This window comes from Tamandua tetradactyla, chromosome 5, assembly GCF_023851605.1.
Source record: "Tamandua tetradactyla isolate mTamTet1 chromosome 5, mTamTet1.pri, whole genome shotgun sequence".
Lineage (NCBI taxonomy): Eukaryota > Metazoa > Chordata > Mammalia > Pilosa > Myrmecophagidae > Tamandua > Tamandua tetradactyla.
Genome location: NC_135331.1, coordinates 99,822,701 through 99,849,815, shown reverse-complemented (window position 1 = coordinate 99,849,815; position 27,115 = coordinate 99,822,701). Strand labels below are relative to the sequence as shown.

The following is a 27,115-nucleotide window of genomic DNA, read 5'->3' as shown; positions in this document are numbered from 1 at the left end:
ATACCCATTCACTTAGGGGAGGCCTGGTCTCTGCCCAGGAAGCTATTCCAGTTTGATTAAGAAGACAGAATTATATACTTGAGTATACTTTGCATGAAACATAGCTATGAATTCATTTCCCAGGCATTCCTAGCCCATTTTTCTAGTTAGATAGTGGGTGCCCTTAAGGGCAAGAACTGAGTTAACTCTCTTGCCTTACCTGACACAGCATTTCTAAAGAATAAGCTTAGTGGACAAACTGAAGTTCTGGATTCAGGTAGATTCCTTCTCTCTTTTGCCACCAGAGGAAAAATTATTCAGCCCTCACTCACTATGGGAAACTCACAGAAATAAAAGTCTGGTATAAAACAGACTGTTTTCTACAGTGAACATATCTTCTTTGTATATCTGCAAAAACATCAGTAGAAGTTTTTAAAACCTCAAAAAACAAAAAGATCCTCTTTTATATGATGCTGTAAGAAAAAAGTTACTGTGACCAAGCTTTCTCTTACCCCTTTGTATCTTTTTAATTAACTGGGTTCACTGTAGATTGCCCCCAAATTAGCCACAGTCCAGAGCCTGTTACCCAGCAACGGAAGCTTACATCATTTTTCCTCTTAATACTGTTCCAACACCAGTTTCATCCAGTTAATTAGGCTCTTTGTAATTAGCCTTAATTGTCTTGTTTGGGGGCCCCTGCTGATAATAGCCCAATAGCCAGGAATCCCCAGACAGAAAAATGACTCCCGGGGGAATGACAGCAGTCTCATCCTGTGTACGCACTAAGTTTGCAGCAGGAATCATGGAGAGAAAAGAATGGCATCCAAAGGGCAGAAGGAAAGAGGGGTATTTGAGGCCCTGCCTTGGTTTTGCCTCAAATACCCTGTACTTTGTCCAAAACACGGAATCCAGGAAGGGTTGACATAGAATCTGGCCTAAGAATGAGGAAGGTATTCCTGTCCAACAGAGATCCCAAGAAATAGAAACACCTGAGCCTTTCCTTGACTTTGGATTACAGAGGGATTTGGTGGGGTAGGGAATAGAAAACAATGGCAGTTATGAGCAGGCTGGGGTATTATAAGCACAGAGAACAGGAACAGTGGCAAGAAGAGGTGTCTGCATGTGTGCCATTGACACAATACATCAGTGAGGAGTAGTGTATGTCCCATAGCTGTGGGCTGGTTTGGAATCTGTTCTTTGAGTTGTCAGCAAAGATCCAAAATTTTATTGACCACCTACTTAGGACCAAATGCTGTCAGTTGTAGCAGTGATGTCATATTTCCACATCACAGATGAGGAAACGGAGACTCACAGAAGTTAAGAACACTTACCTTGGGTTATAGAAGGAGTAATTGGCAAAACCAGCTTCATGGCCTAAGGTCTCCTGACCAAATTCACCCCTCTTGATGAGCACAGTTACCTTATTATTTAGGGAGAACGTAATCAGATGTTATCTATATGTACCAACTTTGACATGGAAATTCTGTCTCAGTGCCCAAGGGTAAAGTTTCAGCCCCTGTGGACAACCCTGTGATCAGGAGGCATTGAAAATGGAGCCAACTCTCAAGTGTGAGTGTATGAACAGATTTGCTTATGTGGTCCATCCTCTGCCTCTTGTTTCATGAATACTCTTTCTGGACAGACACGCACACACATAGCAGTATCATTTGCACTAAAGCATGGATCCTACTTCTGTATAGGGGGAGCCAAATCTTATTCTCTAAGCACCTGCTCCCTACTCCAGTCCCTGCAGGCCACATCCAATATACAGTGATTGTGTGGAAGACTGCCTTTTTATTCCCCATCACAGAGAAGCAGCCCTGAAGACCACAAGAGAGTCAGCCAAGGGAAGGTCTCCTTCCCCCAGTTGGCTAGGTGATTCCTCTTAACAGATGGGCCAAGAAGTTATCTCATTTTCTATAGAATTGCAGCTGGAAAGCCAAGGGACATGAAGGAACATGCTCCTTAGAAATGGACTGACCTGAATGCCTTACACTCTCCTTGGGTTAGAAATCAGATGGTGAATTTAGCCTAGTGTATCTGCTGTTAAAGTTGGGTGCTGGCCTGAGAAGGATGGATGGTCCAGTTAGTGTCTCACCAAGACTTAGAACTACACTCTAACTTAGGAAACTTATAGGCTGGCTAATGTTTAAAAAGATTCTCTGGTTGGGCATTTTCAACTGGATATATCTAATTGGGCATTTTCATTGGCAAAATGTCCTGAGTCCCAATCTGAGATGCAGCCCAGGGCTATACAGACTGACACATTGGCCTCCTCTTAAACTTGCTTAGGGACTCACCTGGTGTGACATGTCACCGTCATCATCTCACATCATTAGCTTTTTGATCCCTCTTAATGTATTCTGATGAATTAACCCTCTGCTTTGATGAATACCTAACAGGAGGCATGACTGCTCTTTGGCCATTCAACCAAATTGTTGGTTAGTCCTTTATTTCTTCTACTTTTTGCCTTATCTCCTGGGTTTGGAAGCTGAGATCCCAAGACCTTGAATGTTGGAAAGAACCTGAGGAATGGGCATGAAACAACTACAAGAGCCCCAAATCCCATTGACTTCCTCCGCTCCAGTCCACTCCAGCAAACACTCATATCTCTTACCCTCCCTATTGCTAGGGTTTGTACAACCAGAGATATCCGGGCCTCCAGAGCCTGTAGAAGATGCTTCCCTCTACTAAGAATTTATTGGAAAGCTGTTTTCCTTCTAGAAGAAAAGATAAAAATTTGCAAACCAAAGACATTGAATGGTGGCCCTGCTTTTGTGATTTTTGAACCAGCCCAGTTGGAGAGAACATACTCTAAATCTGGAGCCAGAGCTCTTTGCTTGAGGACTTACTGTAGTGTCACAAGGAGAAGGTGTTTATTTCAGAAACCTGAATGTATATTACTTAGTCACATATTTTCCCAAGGATTCTAGAATATCAACCTGTAGCCTAAGGAGACCCTTGCCTGCCCGGGGCAGTTTTACCTCACTCACTGCTCACTGAGTTGTAATTTTGACTGAACTTACCAAGGAAGAAAAATTCAGCTTTCCTGTACTTCAGCCCTATCAGCCAACCATAGCAAAATGGAAACCTGGGACTTGCCCTGGAAGGAAGGAAAGATGCTTGGGTTTTTAAGACTACAACTCCGAAGAGAAGGAATGGAGGAAGATCAAAGGCCTGGCCACCTTACCATACATAGAATTGTAATTGTAATTGTAAATGTGCCAGAAGAAAGGGGCTGAGGTTTCTATGAACCAGATACTGTGATTGAGCCTTTCCTGGAACCCACAGAACTGTGGACTGTGCAGCTCCTTAGAAATGGGCTTGCTTTCTTTCCCAAAACATGGCCGAACCGTTCTATGTGGCCATTTGCTTATCTTGGTTTTTGTTGAGGAAAAAGACATGAGTTGCAGGTTTAGCCAGCAAAGCAGATACATCAGCTTCTACCTCATCAGTCTGCAAATCTCTCAAGAACTGGTCCCACTGTCCTTTCCAGCCTCATTTGCTTTTCCTTTGCTGGAACCCTGTTATTCTTGAACCATATTGGATTACTGTTATCATTCTTTAAACACATCTGTTCCTCATCTGTTGAGTGGAGTAATAGTAATACCAATCTTACAGAGTTGTTGGAATTAAACCATTAACATCTGTAAAGTATTTAGAACCTGGCATATAGTAAGCAGTTATAAATCTGCACTCTTTTCCTAGTATGGCATCTTATGTATAGTAGGTACCTAATAAATGTTATGTTGAACTAATGAAGTGCATCATCTCACTCTTGCCTCTGACTTGCTCCTTATATGTCCTTAAAAACTTACCTTGGGTGTTTTCTCTACCAGGAAACCTTAACTGCCCTGATGCTCACCTGAGTGTGGTGGCCTTCCTTTGTGCCCCATTTGCATCTCACTGTTTCCCAGTTCTAAGCTAGGCATTTTACATACACAATCTTCTTTAACCTTCACAACACTCCTTTGAGGTAGGGTCAGTTATCATTCCCACTTGCAAGTAGCAAAACTGAATCTTGGGTTAAGTAATTTGCCAAGGTTGACTTGCCTTGGCTGAGACTTGAACCCAGGTAGTCAGGGCTGCTAACTGTTACACTGCCCTGGCTCTGTTAAAATAGGAGTTTGATATGTATTATGTCACTTGCTGAACATTGTACTTTGTAACGTAAGTGAAGGAGCAACTAAAAGTGGGGAGAACTGTGAGATGTTTTATAAAGCTTGTGTTTCATTGTAGGTTCGGACAAGTGGACCTCCCTAGAAAGAAAACTGTTTAACAAAGCACTAGCCACTTACAGCAAAGACTTTATTTTTGTACAGAAGATGGTAAGCATGCTTTTTCTCATTGCTCACTGGAAATTAATCTGGGAAAATATACACCTAAAAATAGTAATACTTGGTTACCAGTTTGATGCATTCACAAAAAGAATGACTTCTCTCCCTCGCTGATAAGGGATGGTAGTTGTTATGGGGTGGATGGCCCCAGTGGTGGGGATGTGACAGAGAAGGGAGGGTTGGAAGAGGGATGTGGGTTTCTTGGATATGACAGTGGTGGAGAGCTTATTTTCTAAAAGAAAATGTGAAATTTTTACATTCTTTCAGAATAAATAGAACTAGGTTTTATGGTTCACAATTGGCCTAATTTATTTCGTGTGTATTTGGCAGTTCTATTATATTTCTGACAATTAGAAATTTTTTCTGTGAAGTCGGGGAGAGGAGGACATATGCCCTCTCCCTACCCAGTAGGAGCTTCTGGTGTTGGGTCCCTAATCATAAGGACAGTAATAATAAAAATATAATACATTATATTTACAGGATTTTATACAAAAATAAAACTCCTTCATATACACGATATAGCACTTTATATTGCACGTAATAAACTTAATTGGCTGAGAGGTGGTTTAAGCTAAAAAGTTCAATTGATTCAAAGACTTTAAACAAACTGATGGATGATTTAGAGTTGTATTATTAAGGGTCATTAAGAATGTTCAGTTAAAAAAAAAAAGAATGTTCAGTTACACAGCAAAGGTGGTGGCTGATCCCCCTGACTCTAGGCTGGGCCAGCTAGCCCTCAGTGGTATCCCAGGGTGGCATGGCTCCTGTTCTCAATCTAGGCTCTTGTCCAGGTAAGAATCAGAAATAGTGGGCTTTGTCTTCCACTTCCTTCCAACTCTGATCTGCATCCTCTACTCCCTCTCCCTGCCTGTGTGGCCACCACGCCATTTGCTGCCCAGCAGCAAACAGGCTCTGTACTTTCCTGGGTCACTTCCTGCCAGGACTGACCTGTCCTTGGTCTCATTCCTTAAGGGCCATACACCTTGTTGATTATTGATGGACTCGTGTATTGCGCTTCCCAGGCAACATAGGTTTTTGAACAAGGACTCTCTAGGACACCATCTTCACTCTCCGGGGTGATTCTAATGTAGAAATTCCACATGACAGGTGAATGGGTTGTGGGCAGCTTAGAGCAGACAGGAATTATGGTGGTACACTTCTGCTCTCACCATGTTGGTGGCTGTGTCCCCTTCCCTATCCCCAAAGGTAGAGACAGCCTTAATGTATTTCCAGGAAACCCACATTATTGAATCCCACCTTGAGCTTAGGGGTATATGAGCTAAACAAAGGATTTTTTCCTCTCTTTAAAATGCATATCCATTCACCTCTTTGGGAGTGAACAAGACTGGTTCTCTGAAAACTAAGTTCTTGTCATCATAATTTTTTCCTTGTATTCCTGTATGATACTAAAGAACAATTTTCATAAGATTTTGAAGGTCAGCAAGTCAGAGCGCTGAACAATTCAGGCACATTAAATGAAAAAGCATGCTGTTAAAAAAAATGAGTGAGCTCTCTATGTACTACTATGAAAAGCTCTCCGAGTTATATTGTGGAAAAAATCAAGTTGCAAAGCAGCATATACAGTGTGCTGCCTTTTGTGAAGAAAAATGGGAAGAGGAGGAATATATTTTTGTATTGGTTGGTTTTATACAAACACATTCTGGAAATTAGTAACAGGGACTCCTTGCATTGCAGGGTGGGGGTTGAGAGCTAAGTAGGTGGAAATCACAGGTGGAAAGGAGACTTCTCACTATATGCCTTTTTTATTGAGCCGCATAAATGTATTACTTATTATAAAATTAAATTTAAAAAAAAGAAACTGCCCACTGCTGGAGCTGATCTTGAGATTGCTTTCTTGGCAGGTGAAGTCTAAGACAGTGGCTCAGTGTGTGGAATACTACTACACGTGGAAAAAAATCATGCGGTTAGGACGGAAACACCGGACACGCCTCACAGAGATCATAGACGATTGTGTGGTAAGTGAAGCGATGTAGGTCGTTGGTGGTGCTGGCCCCACTCCCACCTCTGGCCCAGGTTAGTAAGTGGCTGGAGTTTGGTTTGCCTTTGCCACTGAGGTGGCCTCAGTGATTGGATGGCAGAGACCAGCCCTCTTGCCAGATTCAGGACTTGACCTTCCTGGTCCAGACAGAAGAAGGAGACTCCGATTTGACCTGTGGCTCACAGTTAGCAGAGATGGTGAGGGCTGGCTTGGATTCCAAGGCAGGCAGGAATCAGAAGAGTTAGATCAGGAGGGCCCAGCCTTGGATGGGTTGTTTATAAGTGGGTGTCCTGGCATTCCTGTGTCATGGATGCTATTGACCAGAGAACATAACATGCTTCAGAAAGATAAAAGAGCCCTAAGATTTTACACACCATTGTTTCTGTAAAGCTTCTATAAAGCAAGGAAGAACTCTGGTTTCTAAATAGAGCTGGGAACCCTCAGCTCGTGAGGAGCCAGTGAACAGTATGTTTGATAATTCTAGTCCTTTCATTCCCAGTTATTCCCTCTGATTTCCCACGTTAGCAAACAATTCACCCTCAGCTTGCGAGGAGCCAGTGAACAGTATGTTGATAATTCTAGTCCTTTCATTCCCAGTTATTCCCACTGATTTCCCATGTTAGCAAACAATTCCAGGTTGTCTACGTGTATTCAAATTAAATACATACTAAAGAGAAAACAAGATCAAAGCATTTTGCAAGCCCAGGGCTTGTGGCTTAGGAGTGACTCTCACTTTTCATCCTCTCTTCTCTGCATCTAAAGCCAGGGGAAACTGTTTTCACAGTTTATGGAAAACATTCTCTGCCAGAGATGTGTATAAAAAATTATGTGTCTTGGAACAAATTATTAAACTCTAGTCTCTATACCGTCAGGGAAAGTGTCTGGAATTCATGACTTGTGTGAATAGTTCTAATTATGTTTTCCTTTCCAGTTGTGCCCTGAATTGTAAGTGTTAGCACGTTCATGGAGTATCTTCTTTAATAAGCACTCACATAGGAGGCGTTGTTCTAGGCACTGTAGAAATACTCTCATTTAATCTCATACCAGTTCTACAAGGTAGGATGATGAAGCGGAGGCATAGAGCTCAAGTAACTTGCCCATAGTCACGTGGCCAATGAGTGTGTTATCTGAGCCTGATTCCTAGCGTAAAGCTTAAGAGTAGTCAAATGCCAATTCACTTAAAGAAATATAAAAACACTTGGATACATTCAGTCATCAAAGGCCAAGCTCTTAACAAAGTATTGATCCTAGCTGTGAAACATACACACATATATATATCTGTATTTGGGCCCAAATATCAGATAAAATAGATATCTTTGGAAAATAATTGTGTTGCTGTTCTTTCAAAGAGGACATTATTCAAAATTCAGGATTTTCTGTGTCCACAGCTTTAGTTCTAGTAAGTCTGAAGTAATGATATCTTTCATCAGAATAGCCTTTTGCTCCTCTGTGGCCCAATGTTTAAAAAAAGCTGCATGGGTCTTTGGGTTAGTCAACTGTTTAAATCCCCACAATGTAAACAACAGTGTGAATGTAGGGGCTCTGGTGACCCAAGGATGTTAATGAATGGCCTGGGCCCCACTGGAACATGCATATATTGTAGTTGGGAAGATGCGACACACGTGGGATGTTTACTATGAAGACAGAATGAGATGAGAACTGGAGAGTCATAGAGTTAAATGGGGCCGAAGGACTCTTTTGTGCAACTCCGCCATTTCATAGATAGGAGGTTGAGGCCTAGAGAGGAGAGGAGACTTGCCCAGGTCACCCAGAATATTGGTTTCTAAATGAGCAGAATAGACAGTAAACAAGGAAGCACAAAGAATCCTGGCCTTAGAGACCTGGGACCTGGTTCCTAGGCCCGTCTTAGGCCAGTCGCTGCCCTGCTCTGAGCCTCAGCTTTCCCACTTGTAAGATGAGGCAGATGATTTAGATGATTTGGAAAGTCCTTTCCTATTCTAAAATGTTCTGGTCGCTATCAGTGCTATGTTTGGGAAGAGGGCAAAATCAGAAGATGTAGTCTCCTACAGCAGATTGCAGATTGATGTCTCTTAGGCTCCCGTGTTACCAAGTGCCTCGGACACTGCCTGACATATTACAGGCACTTAATATTTGTACTATGGACGTATGAACATTTTTCCAAGTTAGTAGTCACTCTGGTTCATAGCATCAGTCACTCTATGAGCTCCCCAGAAAGAGCTGGGTGAAAAGGTAGATGCTGAGCAGAAAAATGCTGCTAATGAAGCCATTATCACATGAGGCAGAGACACCATCTTGGGCTGAAGGAACTTTGAAGACTGGTAGGAAAGGCCCTGGCCAGCTTCATATTAAGGAGGGGAGATTAAAACTTTGCCCAAGGGGCCGCACCCTTTTGGGTTTATTCCCCAGAAACCAGTACTGGGCTGGGTCAGGAGCAGCCACACCCTCATGACCTGTGAGATTGGGGAGAATAAAAAGCTTATGTGCAGTGATGACTCAGGCCCACAAAAACAGGAAAATCTTGACTTAAGGCCAGCATGGCAGCTCAAGCTCCCTCAGGCTTTGTGTAGGCAATTTTCTGAGGATTGTTTGCCAAGATCCCAAATGTTGGGATCACAACGTACCGTCCTAGGCAGGGGTTCTGCTTTCGGTCCTTTGGGCCTGTCTGGGACACCCGGATGGCTCTCCTCCTCAGGTGTCCTCAGTGATTTGTTAAAGGACAGGTGACCATTTCCCCCTCAGATGGAACATGCACAGGGACTCAGGGTTGTTGAGGACTTAAAGGGGAGAAGGGAAAAGAAGGAGCACTGGGAACGAGTGATTGCACTTGAAGTAGGCAGCAGGTCAACCGGATACTGGATCTCACTCAAGGTGGTTTGACTTCTGGCCCACAGGCCCTTCTTCCCCTGGAAGTAGAAAGGGATGAAGGTAGATCCTTTTAAGGGGGTGAGAGGAAAATGTGTTGGCCACACCTTCCTATCCCCTACCCATGCTTATTCCCACTTAGGGGATGTTTTGGGTATAACCAAAATTCAGCACAATTCAAGCAAACAACTAAGTCAGTTAACTGACTTTGGGAGTCAGTGATCAGGGCTCCAGGGGCAAGTGTAACATTTCACCCATGGTCTAAATACCAGTTTAATAACCAGTTGGCAGGGGGTTTGAGAAACATCCTCCTTCCCTTTCACATTTAAAGGTAGCTGGTTCCAGTGGTTGTCTGTCCCTCCCCCCCCCCAACCGCCATTTAATTTGGGAGCTTTTGTTGATTGAAGGAAAATGTACAGAAAGGAAAACAAATAAATGATATGGTTGCCTTAGTTACAACTATCATCTCACATGATTAATGACCCTCAACTCTGCTTGCTGCATTTGATAATTTGAGGGGATTCCAGTGGTTTTGAAAAAGTTATATTCTCTGTGTTTGAGCTGAACTTCTGAGTTTGGGCAGACCCGCACCTGTGGACACTTGCAGCTGGGCCAAAGAGTGAAGGTTGAGGTTTTAGAATCAGACAGGCCAGGTTTTAAATCTCAGTTCAGTTTATTTACCAGAGCTTGAGAAAATTACCTCTCTGGTTAATTTCTTCACCAGTTTAAAAAAGGAAAATTTGTACAGGGTTCTTGTGAGGACTAGAAAATGTGTGTGTATATGTGAATGTGAGTATGTCTCATTCATAGCAGGTATTTAGTATGTCATCAGAAGCAGCAGTAGCAGTAGCATTAGTGACCATAACACTCAAATTTGGGTTTGTGAGCATTTTTTCATAGTGTACCAGTGTCTCATAATACAAATTCCATGTAGATGACTAAGAATTAAAAGCATCTCCTCTTCAACTCTTATTCTGGTTGGCCAAGATTTTGAACACAATGTTAAATATATCACTACCTCCCCACCCTGTGTATGCCCAGCTTCTTTCATTTTTAGAATATTATGAAATGTTTCATTTTGCGAGACATCATAAAGTGGTCACTTTGTTGATACAAAGTTCTACATGTTAGGATTTTTGTCCTTTGTGTCTCTTAGTCACTTTGGTGAGCCATATGACTCTGTGGTGAATCATTTTGTGAGCCTGTATAGATTGCTAAATTAGGAGGAACCTATCTAAGTTACTAAGACATACATTGTCACAATACAGCATAATTTAATCTATAATTTTTTGCCTTAGAAACGTTTCTTCTAAGAGTTTTAAGCCAAAGAATGGTGTTATGAGAAAGCTATCATTATAACAAGTATAACATGAAACAAATGCCATTGTCATTAAAAATTATCATGTAATTTATTTTAAATGGCAAGTTGTAGGCCACAGCCAGCTTAATAAACTGAGATTTGAGACCCCAAAGTTGCAGTTCTATAAAAGAATGGGGCAAACTCTTGAAGTTTGACATAATGGGGTTTTACCTGAAACTCAAAGAGATTGAAAGATGGCTATAATTCCTACAAGATAAGAACATTTACATGAAATTCACTTATATGTTCTGTACTTGTAAGAGGCCTGCAGCTTATATAATAAATTGCCCTGTGAAATGTGGATATTAGGCCTAGCTCTATATTCATTGAGGTCTTTCAACAGATTTAATCATTACTGATTAATCTTAATTAGCCCCCTGTAAATTGGAACCTATTCTTATATATACCCTCTTAATACATCATCTCAAATATGCATATGTATGATATTAAATACAAGCCATACTGAAACAGTGAGGTGGATTCTAAATCTCGCATTATTTACTAGAGTTTTGTGTCCTCCATCCCTGAGACAGACTGGAAAGAGGAAGCTTGTGGTTTCTAGATCCTAGGGTACTACCATTCTCAGAAACCTTTATACTTCTTGGAAGTCCTCTCTTCTATATTATAAGAATCACAGTCTCTCCCAAAGTTGTCACTGTCTGAGGTAAAGCAAGCGGAGCCCATGTGCTGTTACGGTGGGTATGAAGACTCTGTCAGAGAGTTGGACATACCTTTTGTTTCCTTGTTTGTAAAATGGGAAGACCATGCACAGCCTAGCCAATGACTTAGTAGATGTGAAAGCACTTTGTAAGCCGTGACATGCTGTGAAATACAACATACGATTCCCTTTCTCTGGTTCTTGGTCATTTCTGGGCCTCCAGGAGCCAGCATCCCTCTGCCTCCTGCCCAGGTGAGAATGGTGAGAGCAGAGCTAAGGAGGGGTGAGTTGAGCAAGAGGTAGAAAAGGGCTTCCTAGATCCCTGCCCTCCTACACCAACCACCCAGAGTGCCCATTCCACGCTGCTCTGTTCACTTCCGTTGCATCCTCGAGGAGGACAGGAATCTTCTGCTTAATTCTCCACGTGGTTGCTGTTCCCGAGTGGGGAAAGAGGGGACGTAGCAACAGAGAGGATAATTATTCATAGAAAACAGTTTTCTTTTTTTTTTTATAAAATGCCTCTGGAAGGAGAAGATGAGTACATAGAAGCATTGGACACACTGTTTTTTTCCAAACCCACAGTCAGAGACAAAAGACAAAAGGATAATATCCTCTTCCATTTTCTATCCTTTTCAGAGTCATTGTGGTTCACTTTCTCATTCTGTTTTCTGATAAGAGCAGCCTGTGTCGTGTGCTTTCCATGTACCATGGGTCAAATCAGGCGTCTCGGGACCTCTCAGTGAGGGACACTGAAGTGTGTTAGTAGACTGTTAGCCTTATAAACAAATCATTATGGGGTTAGTCTCTCTCCAGAGGGTGGCCACACAATCATGACTACTTAAAAAGCCCCCGTGACTGCTGTGGGAAGACAGAGCTGCCCACAAGAGACACTGCTGCCGGAGTTTTAGACACTTTTAAGGGCTGGTGGTGTTAAACAAGGAGGAAAAACTCTACATACAGAAATTGCTTCTGGCCACCCCTAGCATATTTTTATATATACTGAGAGGACCCAAAGGATGAGGAGCTAGAAATTCCTAAAAATTGACCTAAAAATTCCAAAAATACAGTGCCAAGCTTTTAGAGGCCCTAGTCCCCTCCAGAGAGTTCTGGCTGCCATACTTTGCAGAGAAACAGGCGCAGCCCCATGTCCAGCTCCTCTCCCCACCACCTTGCTGTGAATTCTGTTCATCACTAAAAATGTCATGTGGGGATATCCCCCCTTTTTCCTTTTATTACCTAATACCAGACAAGTGAAGAAGAAGAAGAGTTAGAGGAAGAGGAAGAAGACCTGGAAGAAGATAGGAAATCCACAAAAGAAGAGGAGAGTGAAGCTAAGTCCCCAGAGCCACCGCCAGCCCCTGCCCTGGCTTCTGGGGAGGGGCCAGCCCTGCAGGCCCTCAGCCAGCCCTGCAGCTCCTTCATCTGTGAAATGCCCAACTGCGGGGCTGTAAGTGTCTCTGCATCTTGGGGTGGGGGTGGGGGGGTGCCTGGGACTAGTAAAGTCTGTGCAGCTGTGCCTTGCTTTAAGAGACAGTGCATCTTAGAAAGTGTTCACTCTGAGCAATGATGCTTTGGCAGAGGGAGTGCTTCCTCCTGTTGAGTGCCCGCTCTCATTCTATTTGCTTCCTCATGTCTGAAGTGTGTCCTGTGTCAAGCACTGAAGGACACAAGGAAGGCCCCTACCCTCAGGAAGTGTGTGTCTGATTCAGAGTGCCTCTCTGCCATGGCTGATGGCTTCCAGAAATGACCCTCTGCATTCCTTGGTGCTTCTCCACTCCTCTGGATTGCATGTCACACAGGGACCTGCCCTGTAAACGTGCATTTAAAGCACTAGGGGAACCCCCAGAGAAGGATCATGCTTATGGGCATTATTACTTGCTTTCAACCCCTGTCATTTTACCTGCCTAGAAGATTTCACATTTCATATTCTGTATGAATGTTACACATTGAGATGCCACAAATTTGAAATTTCGGAAGGTTGTTACAAAGATTTAGCTAAAATTTATCTTGGTATTCTTTTAGCTAAAATTTATCTTGGTACTCTCTGGGGGTAAAAAAATTTACTAATCAAATTAATCATGTAAATAAGCTGAAAGAAGTCAGTGTAATTACTTAACCTAGTACTTTTCAAATACTTTAGAAGCATCATTTGGTTAAAAATAAAACAAATTCACAGTTTGATCTTTCTTTTCACTATAGTCATTCCTTACAGAACCCACACTGGCCTAGGCTCAGATTCTAGGTGTACTTCAAAGGATATTTTTAACAGTTACTCACTTTGGACTTTTCTCCGTTCCCCTTAGCCTGAATTGGTGAGCTTTTTTCTGCATCAGGTTTCTTAAAGCTAGGCACTCCTGTATAGGCAGATTCTAGGGGTATTATCCAAAAAAAAAGACTAGTTTTGGGGCGATAATGAAGCCCTATTTTTCTCAAGTTAATGCTCTTGTCTTTGTTTGTACATTATGTAGGACATCCAGAGTTTATTGTGTGCTGCCTATTGAGTCTGTCACTTAGATGAAGAAAGCAGCATCCTTTAAAGTGTCTTAAATCCTAAAATAGAAATTCACTTGATTTACATTTAGGGGGAAAAAATTATGTTTAAAAAAAAAGTCTATTTTGCAGTAGCTTTGAAGAGATCATAAGAAATTGCTAACATGTGTCTGACTTTGATGTTTAATGGCCTGGATGCTTCACTCCATCTTTACAATTTATTATACAGCACTGTAGCTCATGGCGTGACTTCAAATGACAGTATTTTTTGGTGACTTTGTTCAGAAATTGGGTGCTTCCTCAATTCATAATTTTGGTGTATAATATATTTTTTTACTGAGTGGGAAGTCATCTTATACTTTAACCAATCAAAAATGCTCAGCAAGATGGATATTTCTTTAATGACTTAAAAATCACAAGGCAAAATTGCTTTGCGCCTTGTCTACAATTGCTAAACTAGCAGTTTTTTTTCCCCTCTGTGAGACAGTAAACAGAACACATGAACTTAACACAGAGCAACACCTACAATTGGACAGGTTGGCAGGCACTCCATTTAGCTGATGAGTTTAACATGCTGGAAGTTGAGGTTCTTGGAATTCCAGAGTGTGGATTACATCCCTTTATGGCAGTGGTCCTTGACAGTGATTTTATGCACCAAGAACATTTGGCACAATGTCTGGTGACATTTTTGTCATGACTGTGAAAATGCTATTGGCATCTGGTGGGTGGAGGCCAAGGATGCTACTAAATATCCTACCCGCCACAGCCCTCCCTGGCAGGAATCATCCAGCTCAAAATGCCAGTAGTGCTGAGGTTGAGAAACCTGCTTTATGGGCAAACTTCAACAGTGGATTACTGGTTGGGGCTTGGACATAACAATATGTCAGAGCAGCTAATTGCTGTCTTTCAAATTGTGTTCCTTGGGGTCCTAGGGCTTTCTAGGAGGAGGTGGAACCAAGCAAAAAGGTTCAGTTGTGGGGTGCTATCTCCATTTCAGCCAGATCACTTGTTTTAACCGTTTTATACATTGAGCCTCTTGAATGAGACTTGATTTACTATTTTAAAATAAGAAGAAAGGAAAAGTAAAGGAGGTTGTAGTTCTCACCTTAAAAAAAATTGAAAGTTGGTCCAGCCTTCTCATTTTACAGGTGGGAAAAATGAAGTGTACAGAATGGAAATGGCCTATCTGCTTCTCTGTTAGTTATGACAGAGCTGGATCTAGTAGCTTTGTCCTTTATATTGTGTCTCTTGTCTTCTGGTTATAACAATGATAGGTTTTTTTGTTGGCATAAAATTTGTGGTTCTAGTATGTATCTCTGCAGAATTACGCCCAAAGTTTTGCTTATATAGAGCCCCTGTGTCCTGTCATTATGCGCTGTTTCAATTATCACATGTTTTATCATTGAATAACTAATAGCCCTAATTTCCTTTTCAGGACTGTAGATGTCATGTCACTCCCTTTCTTCCCCAGGTGTTCAGCTCCCGCCAGGCACTGAATGGCCACGCCCGCATCCACGGTGGCACCAACCAGGTGACCAAAGCCCGAGGTGCCATCCCCTCTGGAAAGCCGAAGCCCGGTGGTGCCCAGAGTGGGTACTGTTCAGTGAAGAGCTCACCCTCTCACAGCACCACCAGTGGCGAGACAGACCCCACCACCATCTTCCCCTGCAAGGAATGTGGCAAGTAGGTGAAACTGGGCCAAGGGCTGAGTAAGCTTGTGTCAGATAATTGCCCTGTGGGAGCCTGGCTGAGGTGGTCTAAGGTTTCTTCAGCTAGAAAAAAGAACCCAGACGCTCCAGACCCTCCTCTCATACCATCCTTGGGGTTCGCATGGTGCCTCAGGGTGGATGGACCTTGTCTCTGACTCAGAATTTGGTCATTTTGATGCTGTATAGATTGGTAAGGATGGCCGTTTTCAGAGAGCAAACCTCTAATGACGAAAGTCCTCCTTTTCAGAAATGGTGGGAGGAAATCTGATTCCCACTTCTTCTCTTCATACCTAGACCATATCCACTAGCGTCACTCTCTTTGCATTCTTGTTGAGTGGTCTGAGAACAGTTCTAAAACACTTAATCAGGAACTGATTATAGCAAGGATGGCCCATATATGGCACCTCTACTTATCACTGCTCACCCCTGTGCCCAGGGCAGACATCACTAATCAATCACTTCACCCTTTGTTACCACATTAAAAATGGGGCCTCAAAAGCCTTTTTATCATAATGCTTCAGGTTGGTGCAACCAATTGAACAGAGTTGATACATGAGGTAAAACCTACTTGTCAGCCCTGCCCCTAACAGGTATAATTTAAAACAACAATTAATGGATGCGGGGTTGGGCAGACTGACAGTGGGCGGTAATCCTAACAGCTAACGTTTATTGAGCACTTATTATGTTACTTTCTATGCATGAGCTCATTTAATCCTTACCCCACAACCCCACATGGTGCAGATACTGCTTTTATCCTCATTTTATAAAAAAGGAAATTATAAGTTAGGTAAAAATAACTTTGTCCCAGATCACACCACCAGTAAAAAGCAAAGCTGAGATTTGAACCCAGCTTTCTCTAATGTAGAGCCTGTGCCCTTAACCACTGCTCTATCCTGTCAAATTCCTTTGTTTATTTTCTTTAGGTAGAAAACAAAACCTCTAGAACAGTAAAGATGAAATCATTGATGTTAAAATGTACATTTCCGTCCCTACAGCATCCAGTATAGAATTGCAGTATAATTCTCGGTGACTTTGCCAGACCTGGAGAGAACATTGCCACAGCTGCTATCCTTTAGGAGCCTTGCTAAGTTTCTCTTACCATAATCTCCAGTGCCTTAAAAAAGGAGAGAAATTTACCTGGAGAGATGATGGCCAGGTGGCTGCTGAAACTCTACCAAGAAAGCAACCCCTAGTTGTAAGAGCCAGGCCAATGGGAACCTCTGTTTACCAAATATATCCACCGAGAATACCTCAGGCAACCTAATAGTAGCTGCCATTTATCAGTATTCACTATGAACCTGGCATGGTTTTAAAGAATTTTTACATTTATTCATCGATGTAGTCCTTCAAATAACCCTGTTAGGTTTCTTTTTTATAAGCAGAGAAACGGAGGCATGGAAAGGTTAACTCACTTGCCACGGTGCACAGCTAATGAATGATGGGAATTCAAATCATGCAGGCTGGCTCTTGGGCCCATGTACTTAGCTTCTGTACCTGCTGCCTCTGAGGAAGCCTAACTCAGGTGGCACCACTAAATCGAATTGGAATGAGAAGCATGCCTTTGTGAGGCACAGGGATGGGGGAAATGGGTGAAGGTCTCAGTCCCCTCCTCTCTTATGTAGTGCCCCTCAAGGCCTGGACATGATGCTATCTTCATGTAACCACCCAGCACATGTTGCATGAACTATGGAAGAAATGCCTGCAGCCCCTGAAATGATCATTAGGTTTCTTTACTTGAAATAGTAAAACTGACTCAGTTGATTTCCCACCTGTTTGTTCAGGGGTAGGATGGGGCATCAGGGTGCCAGTTTCCTCTGAAAGGAGCTAGCACCTTCCTCACTCAGCTCAAGCAGGCTACAATTTCTCATTACACCAGGTGAAGACAAAGGGCGTTTTAACAAACAAGAACTAGTATTTGGAGTTTTCTAGCTGTCCCTTAGCGACATCCATTAAATGTTTTTCTTGTCTTGGAATGCTTTTTTACCATAATATCAGTTAAGAGTTTATAGAAAGTGGAAATATTTTCTGTGGTTTTCCAGACTAGGAATAGCAATAGGCAAATGCTAACAAAATACCTCTTTTATCTGCTGAAATTATACTCATTAAACAGTTTTCAACATGCCCAAGTGGAACTGTGATACATCAACTCTGTCTAATTAGGTCTTAGAAATCAGTGTGATTTTTTTTCTTCTTTTATGAGCTCAGGAATGAATACTGAGTATGCCACCCCGTCCTCTCCATAAATAGATAATTCCATATCTAGACAAACTTTTCCTGAAAAAAAATCAGGATAGTAAATATTTTAGGCTTAGAGACCCATACTGCAGCGACTGAACTCTGCCCTTGTAGTGCAGAAGCAGCCATAGCTAAGGCTAAGAGAGTAGGTGTGGCTGTGTTGTGTCCCCGTAAAACTGTCATATACAAAAGTAGGCAGCCAGCTGGATTTGACCCACTAGCCATAGTTTATGCCCCCTTGTCTAGAGAATTAACCCCCAAAGTGTGATAAACTTTTATCCCAGGGTTTCTTAACATCAGCGCTATTGGCATTTTGAGCCAGGTTAATTCTTTGTTGTGGGGGCTCTCGATGCAGTGTAGGTTGTTTAGTAGCATCCCTCGTCTCTACCCAGCCTCACCCTACCCCCAAGTCAAGACAGCCAAAAATGTCTCTGTTCTAGTTTGCTAGCTGCCGGAATGCAACACACCAGAGACGGATTGGCTTTTAATAAAAGTGGATTTATTTTGTTAGTTCTTCAGAGAAAAGGCAGCTAACTTTCATCTGAGGTTCTTTCTTACGTGGGAAGGCTCAGGGTAATCTCTGCTGGCCTTCTCTCTAGGCCTCTGGGTTCCAACAACTTCCCCAGGGTGGGTGATTCCTTTCTGCATCTCCAAAGGCCTGGGCTGAGCTGCAAGTGCTGAGATGAGGTATGCCAAGCTGATTGGGCTGTGCTACATTGTGCTCTCTCATTTAAGCACCAGCCAATTAAGTCAAACGTCATTCCTTGCAGCAGGCACACCTCCTAGCTGACTGCAGATGTAATTAGCAACAGATGAGGTTCACATACCATTGGCTCATGTCCGCAGCAACAAAACTAGGTGCCTTCACCTGGCCAAGTTGATAACTGAATCTAACTACCACAGTCTCCATGATTTTGGGGGGACAAAATCACCCCCAATTTTGAGCCATTTTATTCAAAAGCAAACAGTAGGAGATTATATACAATGACCAGCAAGAAGGGGGTCTTAGGTGAAAAGGAGGTCAGCTCAGATGTGGCTGGTAGATGCAGTTAGAAGTCAACTGACATGAAAACAGAAGACCCATTGGATTTGGTGACATTGAGAAAAGCAATTGGTTTTAAGTATGGGGGACAGCTATCCATTTGGAGAAGGTTGAGAGAAAGAGGAGATCCACCAAGTGTGTGTAGGCAGATCCTTCAAGAATTTGGGCTGTGGAAGAGCTGGAGCAGAAGCTGGGTACTTCTGTGATGGTGGCTACCAGAGTTTGGTGGCCTGACCTGGGATTCTGTGATGAATAGGATAACGACCTTTGAGAATTTATCCTCTATGGCCATAGAAAAGAGGCCTGACAGCTGTGCCCATCCCCTTTCTTATAATGCTTGGAGAAAAGAGAGGAGGGGTAATAGGTCAAAGGGTGGCAGTCCCAGGAGCTGTCATATCCACCCCAAACCACCCTTTTTCTTATCAGATGCCCTGATTCCCAAGAACTCAGCTCTCCTAAATTTCATATTTTTTTCCCTCGTTTTTAGGGTCTTCTTCAAGATCAAGAGTCGAAATGCACACATGAAAACTCACAGACAGCAGGAGGAACAGCAGAGGCAAAAGGCTCAGAAAGCAGCTTTTGCAGCAGAAATGGCAGCCACCATTGAAAGGACTACGGGGCCTGTGGCGGGGTCAGGGCTGCTGCCCCTGGACCAGCTGAGTCTGATCAAACCCATCAAGGACGTGGACGTCCTGGATGAGGACGTCGTCCAGCAGTTAGGAGGCGTCATGGAAGAGGCTGAGGTCGTGGATGCTGATCTTCTCTTGGATGATCAAGATACAGTTTTGCTTCAGGGTGACACGGAACTGTAAAGCCCCTTGTCACTTAGAGACCGTGAAAACCAGAAAACCCGCAGCCTCCGTCTTTATTAATCAGGAAACCTGGACTGCCTGCTTGTTTGTAACCATTTTTAACTACCTGTTTAAAAAGTGGTTATTTTATTCAGGTTTAGAAAAAAAAATTCCAGTTTCTTTTCCTTTTATTTAAAAAAAAAAAGTTTTTGTGGGGTATTGGGGTGGGGAATAAATAATTGGCACAGATATCTTTAAGAGGTGTTCATCTGGGCTACATTCTCACGAAATCACTCCGGGCAGGTAACGAACGTGGTGTTCATGTTCCTTTTACTTTCAGATGTCAGCCATCTGGTTGCCTTTTATCCCAGAATTTGCTGTGTGACTGTGTGCTTGTGGTGAAGCAGGCTACCCTCTTGGGACTGAGGCCTTGGGGCATCCTTCCCACCAAGAGTTATTTCTGTTTTGTTTGACCTCATTGTGTAGTTTGCAGTAAACTTAATATCTTTGCCAGGAGACTGTATGCTAGGGGTAGCTTTCCCAGGGGGGCAAAGCAGGCCCTCCTGTTACAAGGCCTTTCTCTAACGAATATGTCATTTAAAGATCTGACCAAATGTGAAAGTAGGTTTTCACTCGGCCTTGCCCATCCTTTTGTTGGCCTGTTCACAGGAACTGAGTACTGCATGATTTCAGGCTTTTGCTCCCCCTGGCGGTGATTTACCAAGAACTTGGTTTGTAGAATATGTGTGTGTTCCATGTTCCCTGGGGGCTGGTGGGCTGTGAACTGTAGAATCCCAAAGCTGTGTTTCAGCGTGGGGTGACTGGAGACCCATCCTGAGGAAAACGGCCCCAACTATTCATGTCCAAGGCTGTAGAGGACTGCTTTCGTTTTTAGGGAGGGTGGCTGAGGGGTACACACTGAAGTACCTGGAATGCCGGAGGTGTTCCTTTGCCCTAAGGAAAGATCCGGAAGAGCCAATTCTTTTTGAAACACTGTTGATGGTGAGTTGAGTTCTGAAATCACTTTGTGCCATTTGGAAGTACTGTGAAACCTCATTTACTAGGATTTTGCTGTAATTCATATATACTGGACTGGTTCACCTTGACACTAGCTATGTGAAAAAAAAAAGGTTTTCTAACAAATTTTATAGCAAATACAAGGGAAATAGCATTGAAGGCCAACAAAAATGGTTTTGGATACCACATTAGCTACAATGTATGCATTCAAACAATGAATGTATTCATTACAAGTCATTTACCAAAGCACTTCTAGAATTCTCCAAGGTTATACACTTTTCTCTGCCTCCTCCTGTCCCTGTCGGCAGGGGTGCTGTTTATACTTGTAGGTAATAAACCTTTAATCCTTCAAAAATGTCAATTCAGCTCAGGCTTTTGACTGAGTCAGACTGACCTATCTCAGAGTTAGGGCAAATGAGAGCAATGTCAGACTGGAATGCAGCCCCAGCACAGAGGGGACCCTGCTTGTCACAGCTCCCCATTCCACATTAATGCTGCGTGTCTTCTAGAGCAGGTGTTTTCAGACCTTGACCCACCCCAAGCAGGCTAACTGTTCCCCAGCTGGGTGTAACCATTGGGGATCATGCTGGGCATTTTGCTGGCTGATTAATAACTTGACCTTAGAATATATCAGCAGAAGCATGAAGTTAGAACCCAAGCTGCTTTTAAGTGTGACTCTGCCAAAGTATTTGGCACATACTCATCCGAAGGCCAGCTGTGGCCCAGAGTGGCCCCATGTGGGCAGTGTTCTCAATCTCAGGAAAGCCATGGACAAAAGAAAACAAAGATTCTTTTTATTGCCATCATTCTTTTTTCAGAAAAGTGATCTTTGAGTTTTCCCTCCTCTTTTCTTTAGGGAAAAGAAAGTGTTTTATTTGCTGCCATTCAGACAGATTATTGTAGCTTTTGTTTTATTATCTACACAGTTTTGAGTTAAGAACTGCCTTGGCAGTTCTTTGTGGGACTCTGTGGGAGAACTTTTACAGAACCATTCCAAGTGTAATACTGTTGGCCGATGGAGATTGAATCTGTCCCTGGGACCACTTCTTTCCACTTACTGGTGTCTGAGAGTGTTTCTGGAATGGTTCTGCTATTAGGTCTATAGAAGTTTATCTATCAAATGAGAAAACACCCAGAAAAATGTTTATAAAGCAGTTGTATTCTTCCTGTTTGGAAACTTGCCCAGCTATTCTGGTTTTATATGTTAAAAGTGTTTAAAGTTGCCAAGGTAAAAATAAAATGCACAATTTAGTTTTATTTTCCATGCAGTATAGTGTAAAGATTTTTGACTTGAAGTAACCAAAGAACTCCTCCTTAATGAGACAGTTCAAATCCCTGAATTAATATTTCTTGACAATATCAACTTAAAAATTGACTTCATGGCAAAATATTGCACTTATTATTTTTTTCTGAAATGATTCTGCCTGCATGTATGTGTTGTGTTTTAGCTTTCCCCATCCTACCCCAAAGAACTTTTCTTTCTAATGGTTGTCTTCAACATGGTTACTGTTTACTATCAGATGGTTTTTCATTAGTGAATTTAGACCTCTTTGCAAAAGCTTGTATATAAAAAGTTAACAGATATATTTTATGGAAAATCCCATCTTATTTTCAAATATATTTAACTGCTGTTATATTTTATTAGAGGAAGGGTGTAAATATTTTCTAGGAGTTCTATTGTAAAGAAAAGTATTTTTGAAAAAAATTAATGTAATAAAAATGAAAACATTTTTAAATAGTGGTTGTGATTGCTTCCTGTTCTGGCTTCATGTTCTATTCTCAGCAACTGACTGGCATGCCTTCCCATTTCAGGATGTAATTTATTCAGGTTTGCACTATTATAAGTTGACATCATAATATCTAGTGTGCTTAACTGTATTTTCCCGGAATGCAGGTCCCTTGGTTCATATCAAAAGCACTATGTATAGCATATTCATAATTCATAATTTTTCTTTTGTAATGTGTGTATTTTTAATAAGGATTTTATGTAACATTTTGGCAAAAAAAAAAAAGGACAGTATTTTCTAGTGAATTTTATAACATTTTGCTAAAAATGTTTCTTCCTAGGTCAGTTTTTGTTAAGATGAATCAAAAGTCTTATTTTACCAAGGGTTTAAAAAAGTTTGAAGCTTGAAAGCAAAGTTATATTTAAACATCATATGTAACAAATAAATAAAGATGTTTTATAGATTGTCCTAAAAAGGTGCATTCCTTAAAAAACTGGGGCATTTTAGATTGTTGTTTTTCCCTCCCCTGAGTGATAAGCTTTTTTTTTTAATTATCAGAAAAAGAACCAGGAGAATTTTGCTTAAAAGGTTGCAGCCGTTACTCTTTTCAGAAATTTATTACAGTTCCTATAGATGGACATTCATCAAACAGATGTAACCAAATAGACACTGTCATATTTATTTGTGAAAACCTGATTCAATATTGCATTAGCTGCTCTGAAAATAAAATACTATCTTTCTGAGTTTCATTTGGCTTAAATATTCCTTCTTTCTACCTATTAAAATGACTTCTCAGTGTTGGATAAGTGCTGTTTAGATGAGTGCTAGTTTTACTGTTAGTTGGTTTCTGCCGACTGGTTTAGAGATCTGTTGATCAAACTTAGTGCTTAGTAAAGCACCTACCCACACTGGAGGCCAGGTCATTAGTTTCAGCTGCTCAAGCAGTGGATGGACCACTTAAAGGGTTGGTGGTCTCTAAACTGTATTACTCAAAATTGACTTACGGAAACTCAGTACAACTTAAAGGTATCTCACAACAAATCTTCCACAAAGTCCATGTCCACCTGAATTGATAGAGATTCCCAAATTCTAGTAAATATGTTACTTATGCTCAAAAACAAGCTTTAGAAGAAATCTAAATTCTGGATTTTATACAGATTTTGCTTTAAGTAGAGCATACTTGTTCAAGACTGGTTTTTTAACTCTTCAGTTATTTTAGTTAAAATAGCTATTCCTCTAGAAGCAGAGTGTGTTTAGCCAGAATTTTTTAATTCTGCTTCCAGGGGCCCAGATGTTCAATCTGCAGACTTTGTCCTGCTGGTATATTCATTCATTCATTCATTCATTCAATACTCATGAGCCACCATGTACCAGGCAGTATGCTACACTATTATACATGGGGAGGAGAGTATATAAAGATGACTGCAACACTGTTTCCTTCCTGCCAAGGAATTTAATATCTAGAAAGAACATATGGTGGCCTGGGAACTCATCCAGTTCCACCACTGGGAAGAGCGAAGTTCATGTTTTGTTAATACTCTGAATCCTCTCACTGCCACCCACACATTTGCAGCAGTTGATGGCAGGTTCTTAGCAAAGATTTGTTAAATTAATTACCTCTCTTGTCTGCTACACACGTGCATACGTATGTGTAAATAAAGCCTCTTTTGAGTTTACCTAAAGTCAATTCTAAATTCCATGTTTCCCAAGCCACCTTCCTCAGCCACAGCCAGCCAGCTCATGTGTGCTCTAGGAATGTGGATGAGTTTTAATGTTGACATAAGAAAGCATAATTAGGAAGGCCTCTTAAGAAATTGAATAATATATTCCTAAGCAAACCATAAGTCATCTTTGAATCATAGATATCCTTGTGTAAAACAGCCAAAGGGTGATCACTTCCTTTACATGAGAGAAAATCTTTTGAAAAAGGGCTGTCTTTAAAATAGAACTGTGCAGTAGAAATATGATTTTATTCACAAATATTTTATGTATATTTTTATATTTCCTGGATATAAAGCAAGGTGTATTTGCATAACCTATTTTGAACCATTTGGCCTCCTGCGCATATAAATTATGTCAGATGTTTGGAAGCTTAGGACGTAGAGAAGATATCCAAAATGGATAGGCCAAATTTCAGAATACTGTCCACATGTCATGCCAAAGGAAAGAGCTCTGTCCACAGGCCACCTGCCCCCAGCTAACCTATAGGCCATCTGGAGACACATGGCATGGTATGATACAGGAAGATGAGGAGACCATTCAAGTTCCCACATTTGAGTCTCAATGGAGAAATGTGGCAGCAAGCAGTGGCCACATGCAAGGTAGAGCTGCTCTGACTCCACTTTTCCAGTTCCAGAAGCAAGCAAAACCACACATATCTTTAAAATAAAACCCCTTGATGAATATACAACTATGTGATGATATTGTGAGTTACTGATTATATACCAAGAATGGAATGATCATATGGTAAGAATGTTCATGTCTGTATGCTGTTATGTTTAAAAAAAAATTATTAAAAAATAAAACCCTTTACTTGGGGGAGGAAGAAGGGAAAAGATGTCTATTCCTCACATGCAAAAGAGGCTTAAACAGAACTGGACCTCATCACAGAAGCATCACCAGTCCACTGCAGGGTGGAATAGGCACTGAACTAGGATTTTGAAGATGGTTACTGGTCCAGTTCACCATTTGACCTTGAGAATCATTTCGTATGTATGCCTGTTTCTTCACCTATAAAATGAGGATAAAATTAGTGTCTTCCTGCAGGTGAAAGGAGTGTGTAGTCCACTTATGAAGCTAGGCTGCTGAAAGGGGCAGAGGTAGGCTGAGGAATTATCAAAGTGACATAGGGAGAGACTGATGCAAATTTCAGAAGCAGCAGCGGAGTTCGGGGCTGCTGGGAAACCCCAGTGACGAGAGAGAGACCTGACCAGCCTCAAATGTCACAATTCAGAGAGGCAGTCTGGTTCTGAAAAGGACACTGGGCAGCCTGCCAGGGTAGAGCGCAGTGGAGTTCAGCAGGTGAAGCAGGGTATTTCCATCTTCTGGTGCAGGACCAAATGGCTCTGCTCTACACAACTCCATGTTGACTGAATCTAGCAAACGGGCCAGATTGAGAGGCAGGAAAACTGATTTCTGCCCTTAGGTCTCTCAACAATTTACTGTGTGACCCTGGGCCAATCATTCTACCCCTCCCTCAGTTCTCTTACCTGTAATGGGTAAGTAATGGCCACCTGTGGGGAGAAAAAAAACTACATGTGCAGAGCACTCTAGATATTACAAAATGTTTTCATAAACTTAATCTTTTTAATTTAAATCTTCTCAACAACTCTTTGAAGGAGACGAGGTAGAACTAGCTTTACTTCACAAATAATGGCACATATTTACTGTGTATCATGTGTCAGGCATTTTTGCTAAGCACCATATCTTCCTGATCTCATTTAATCCTTGCCTTAGTGTCCTCTTTGCTAATGCAATGAGTTGGCTTAAACAATGGAAATGAATGGGCTCACAGTTTTGAGGCTAGAAGAAGTCCAAATCAGGGCGTCATCAAGGCAAGGCTTGGCTTTCTCCCAGAAGACGGTGGAATTCTGGGGCTGACTGCCAGACATCATTGGTCCTTGTCTCCTCTGTCACATGGCACTGCACATGGCATTCTCTCCTGACTTTTCCCTTCTCTCCCGGGTTCCATTAATTTCCAGCTTCTGGCTGCCCTGTCTGGCCTTCTCTCCCCTCCTCTCTTGCTGTGGCCTTCCCTTCCCTCCTCCCTTGCTGTGACCTTCCTTATAAGGCCTTCAGTAATATTATCAAGATTTATGCCAACTCAGCTGCACCACACCTTAACGTAAGTAACTTCATTAAAAGGGTCCATTTACTGAGAATTCACACTCACAGGAATGGACCAAATCTAAGTACATGTTTTTCTGGGGTACATAGCTCCAAACCACCACAATTCTCATAGCAACTATTTGAAGTAGGCTATGAGATAATTATCTGTATTTGATATATGAGAAAACTGCAGCTCAGGGTGGGGAGATAACTTGCCCAAAGCCACTCAGATAAATGGTAGACCTGGGATCACACCCCAGATCTCCTGACTATAAATCCAGTTTTCCATGAGGCCAAATTGCATAAGTGAACACACTTTGGGAAAACAGAGCTTAGAAAGTTGCACAATCGGAAGAAATTTTTAACACAGCAAATCCTACTTACAAGCCTTTTCAGTTAGAGTTAAATTATGGTGGTCATTAATAACCAGACAATATTATTTCTGACTTCTTTAGTAAGTGGAGATAGCTGTTGTAAATTCTGGAATATTAGAGTAACATAAGGAAATGAATAGCTGTTGTAAATTCTGGAATATTGGAGTAACATAAGGAAATGAATGATTTAGGAAGATGGGCAGGGCAGCGGTGTGCAGGATGGCTGGAGGACAAGAATGCCAAATGGTGCTGGGAAAGAATATAGGATTAAGGAATATAGTTAGAAAGTCATTACAGGGAGGTACAAGGATGGAGTCTGGACTCAGTGGCCGTAGTAGAGTTTTCTTTTCTTATTATTTTAATGAAATACAGATTTTGTTAAAATTTTGAAAAATAAATCAACCATTATCTCATTACCCAGAGAAAACCACTGTCAATACATAATTTTTTTCCAAGACCCTGTTTCGTTCTCCAATAAAACAGGAACCACATACAACAAATGAAATTTAAGGTTGAAACACTGATGGATCTTGGAAATTACCTAGATTCGGGCTGAAGCAATATTATCAGACCAGATACAGGCTAAAGTAATATTATCAGACCAAAGTATCATCCTGGAACCCCAAGGGGTTCTCAGCACCACCCTCAAAATGCATGAAATCACACCTCCGTCCTCGTTCCTGCGCCGGAACTCAAGGGTACGCTCTCTTCGTTTTACCGAACTC

The 27,115-nt window shown here is 41.8% G+C and overlaps 1 protein-coding gene across 14 annotated transcripts in view; it reads left to right on the top strand.

The window, feature by feature from the left end:
* TRERF1 (transcriptional regulating factor 1) overlaps window positions 1–22,934 on the top strand; it is a 207,397-nt gene extending 184,463 nt beyond the window's left edge. For 12 of the 14 annotated variants that reach the window (XM_077161806.1, XM_077161804.1, XM_077161812.1 and 9 more), the window contains 5 exons: window positions 4,219–4,307; window positions 6,179–6,292; window positions 12,424–12,624; window positions 15,103–15,350; window positions 19,141–22,934. In XM_077161806.1, the coding sequence (XP_077017921.1) occupies window positions 4,219–4,307; window positions 6,179–6,292; window positions 12,424–12,624; window positions 15,103–15,350; window positions 19,141–19,465 (977 nt within the window). In that variant the 3' untranslated portion in view covers window positions 19,466–22,934. The remainder of the gene's footprint in view (window positions 1–4,218; window positions 4,308–6,178; window positions 6,293–12,423; window positions 12,625–15,102; window positions 15,351–19,140) is intronic. The other 2 variants (XM_077161813.1, XM_077161816.1) reach the window with 1 other exon arrangement.
* The last annotated feature ends 4,181 nt before the right edge of the window (window positions 22,935–27,115 follow it).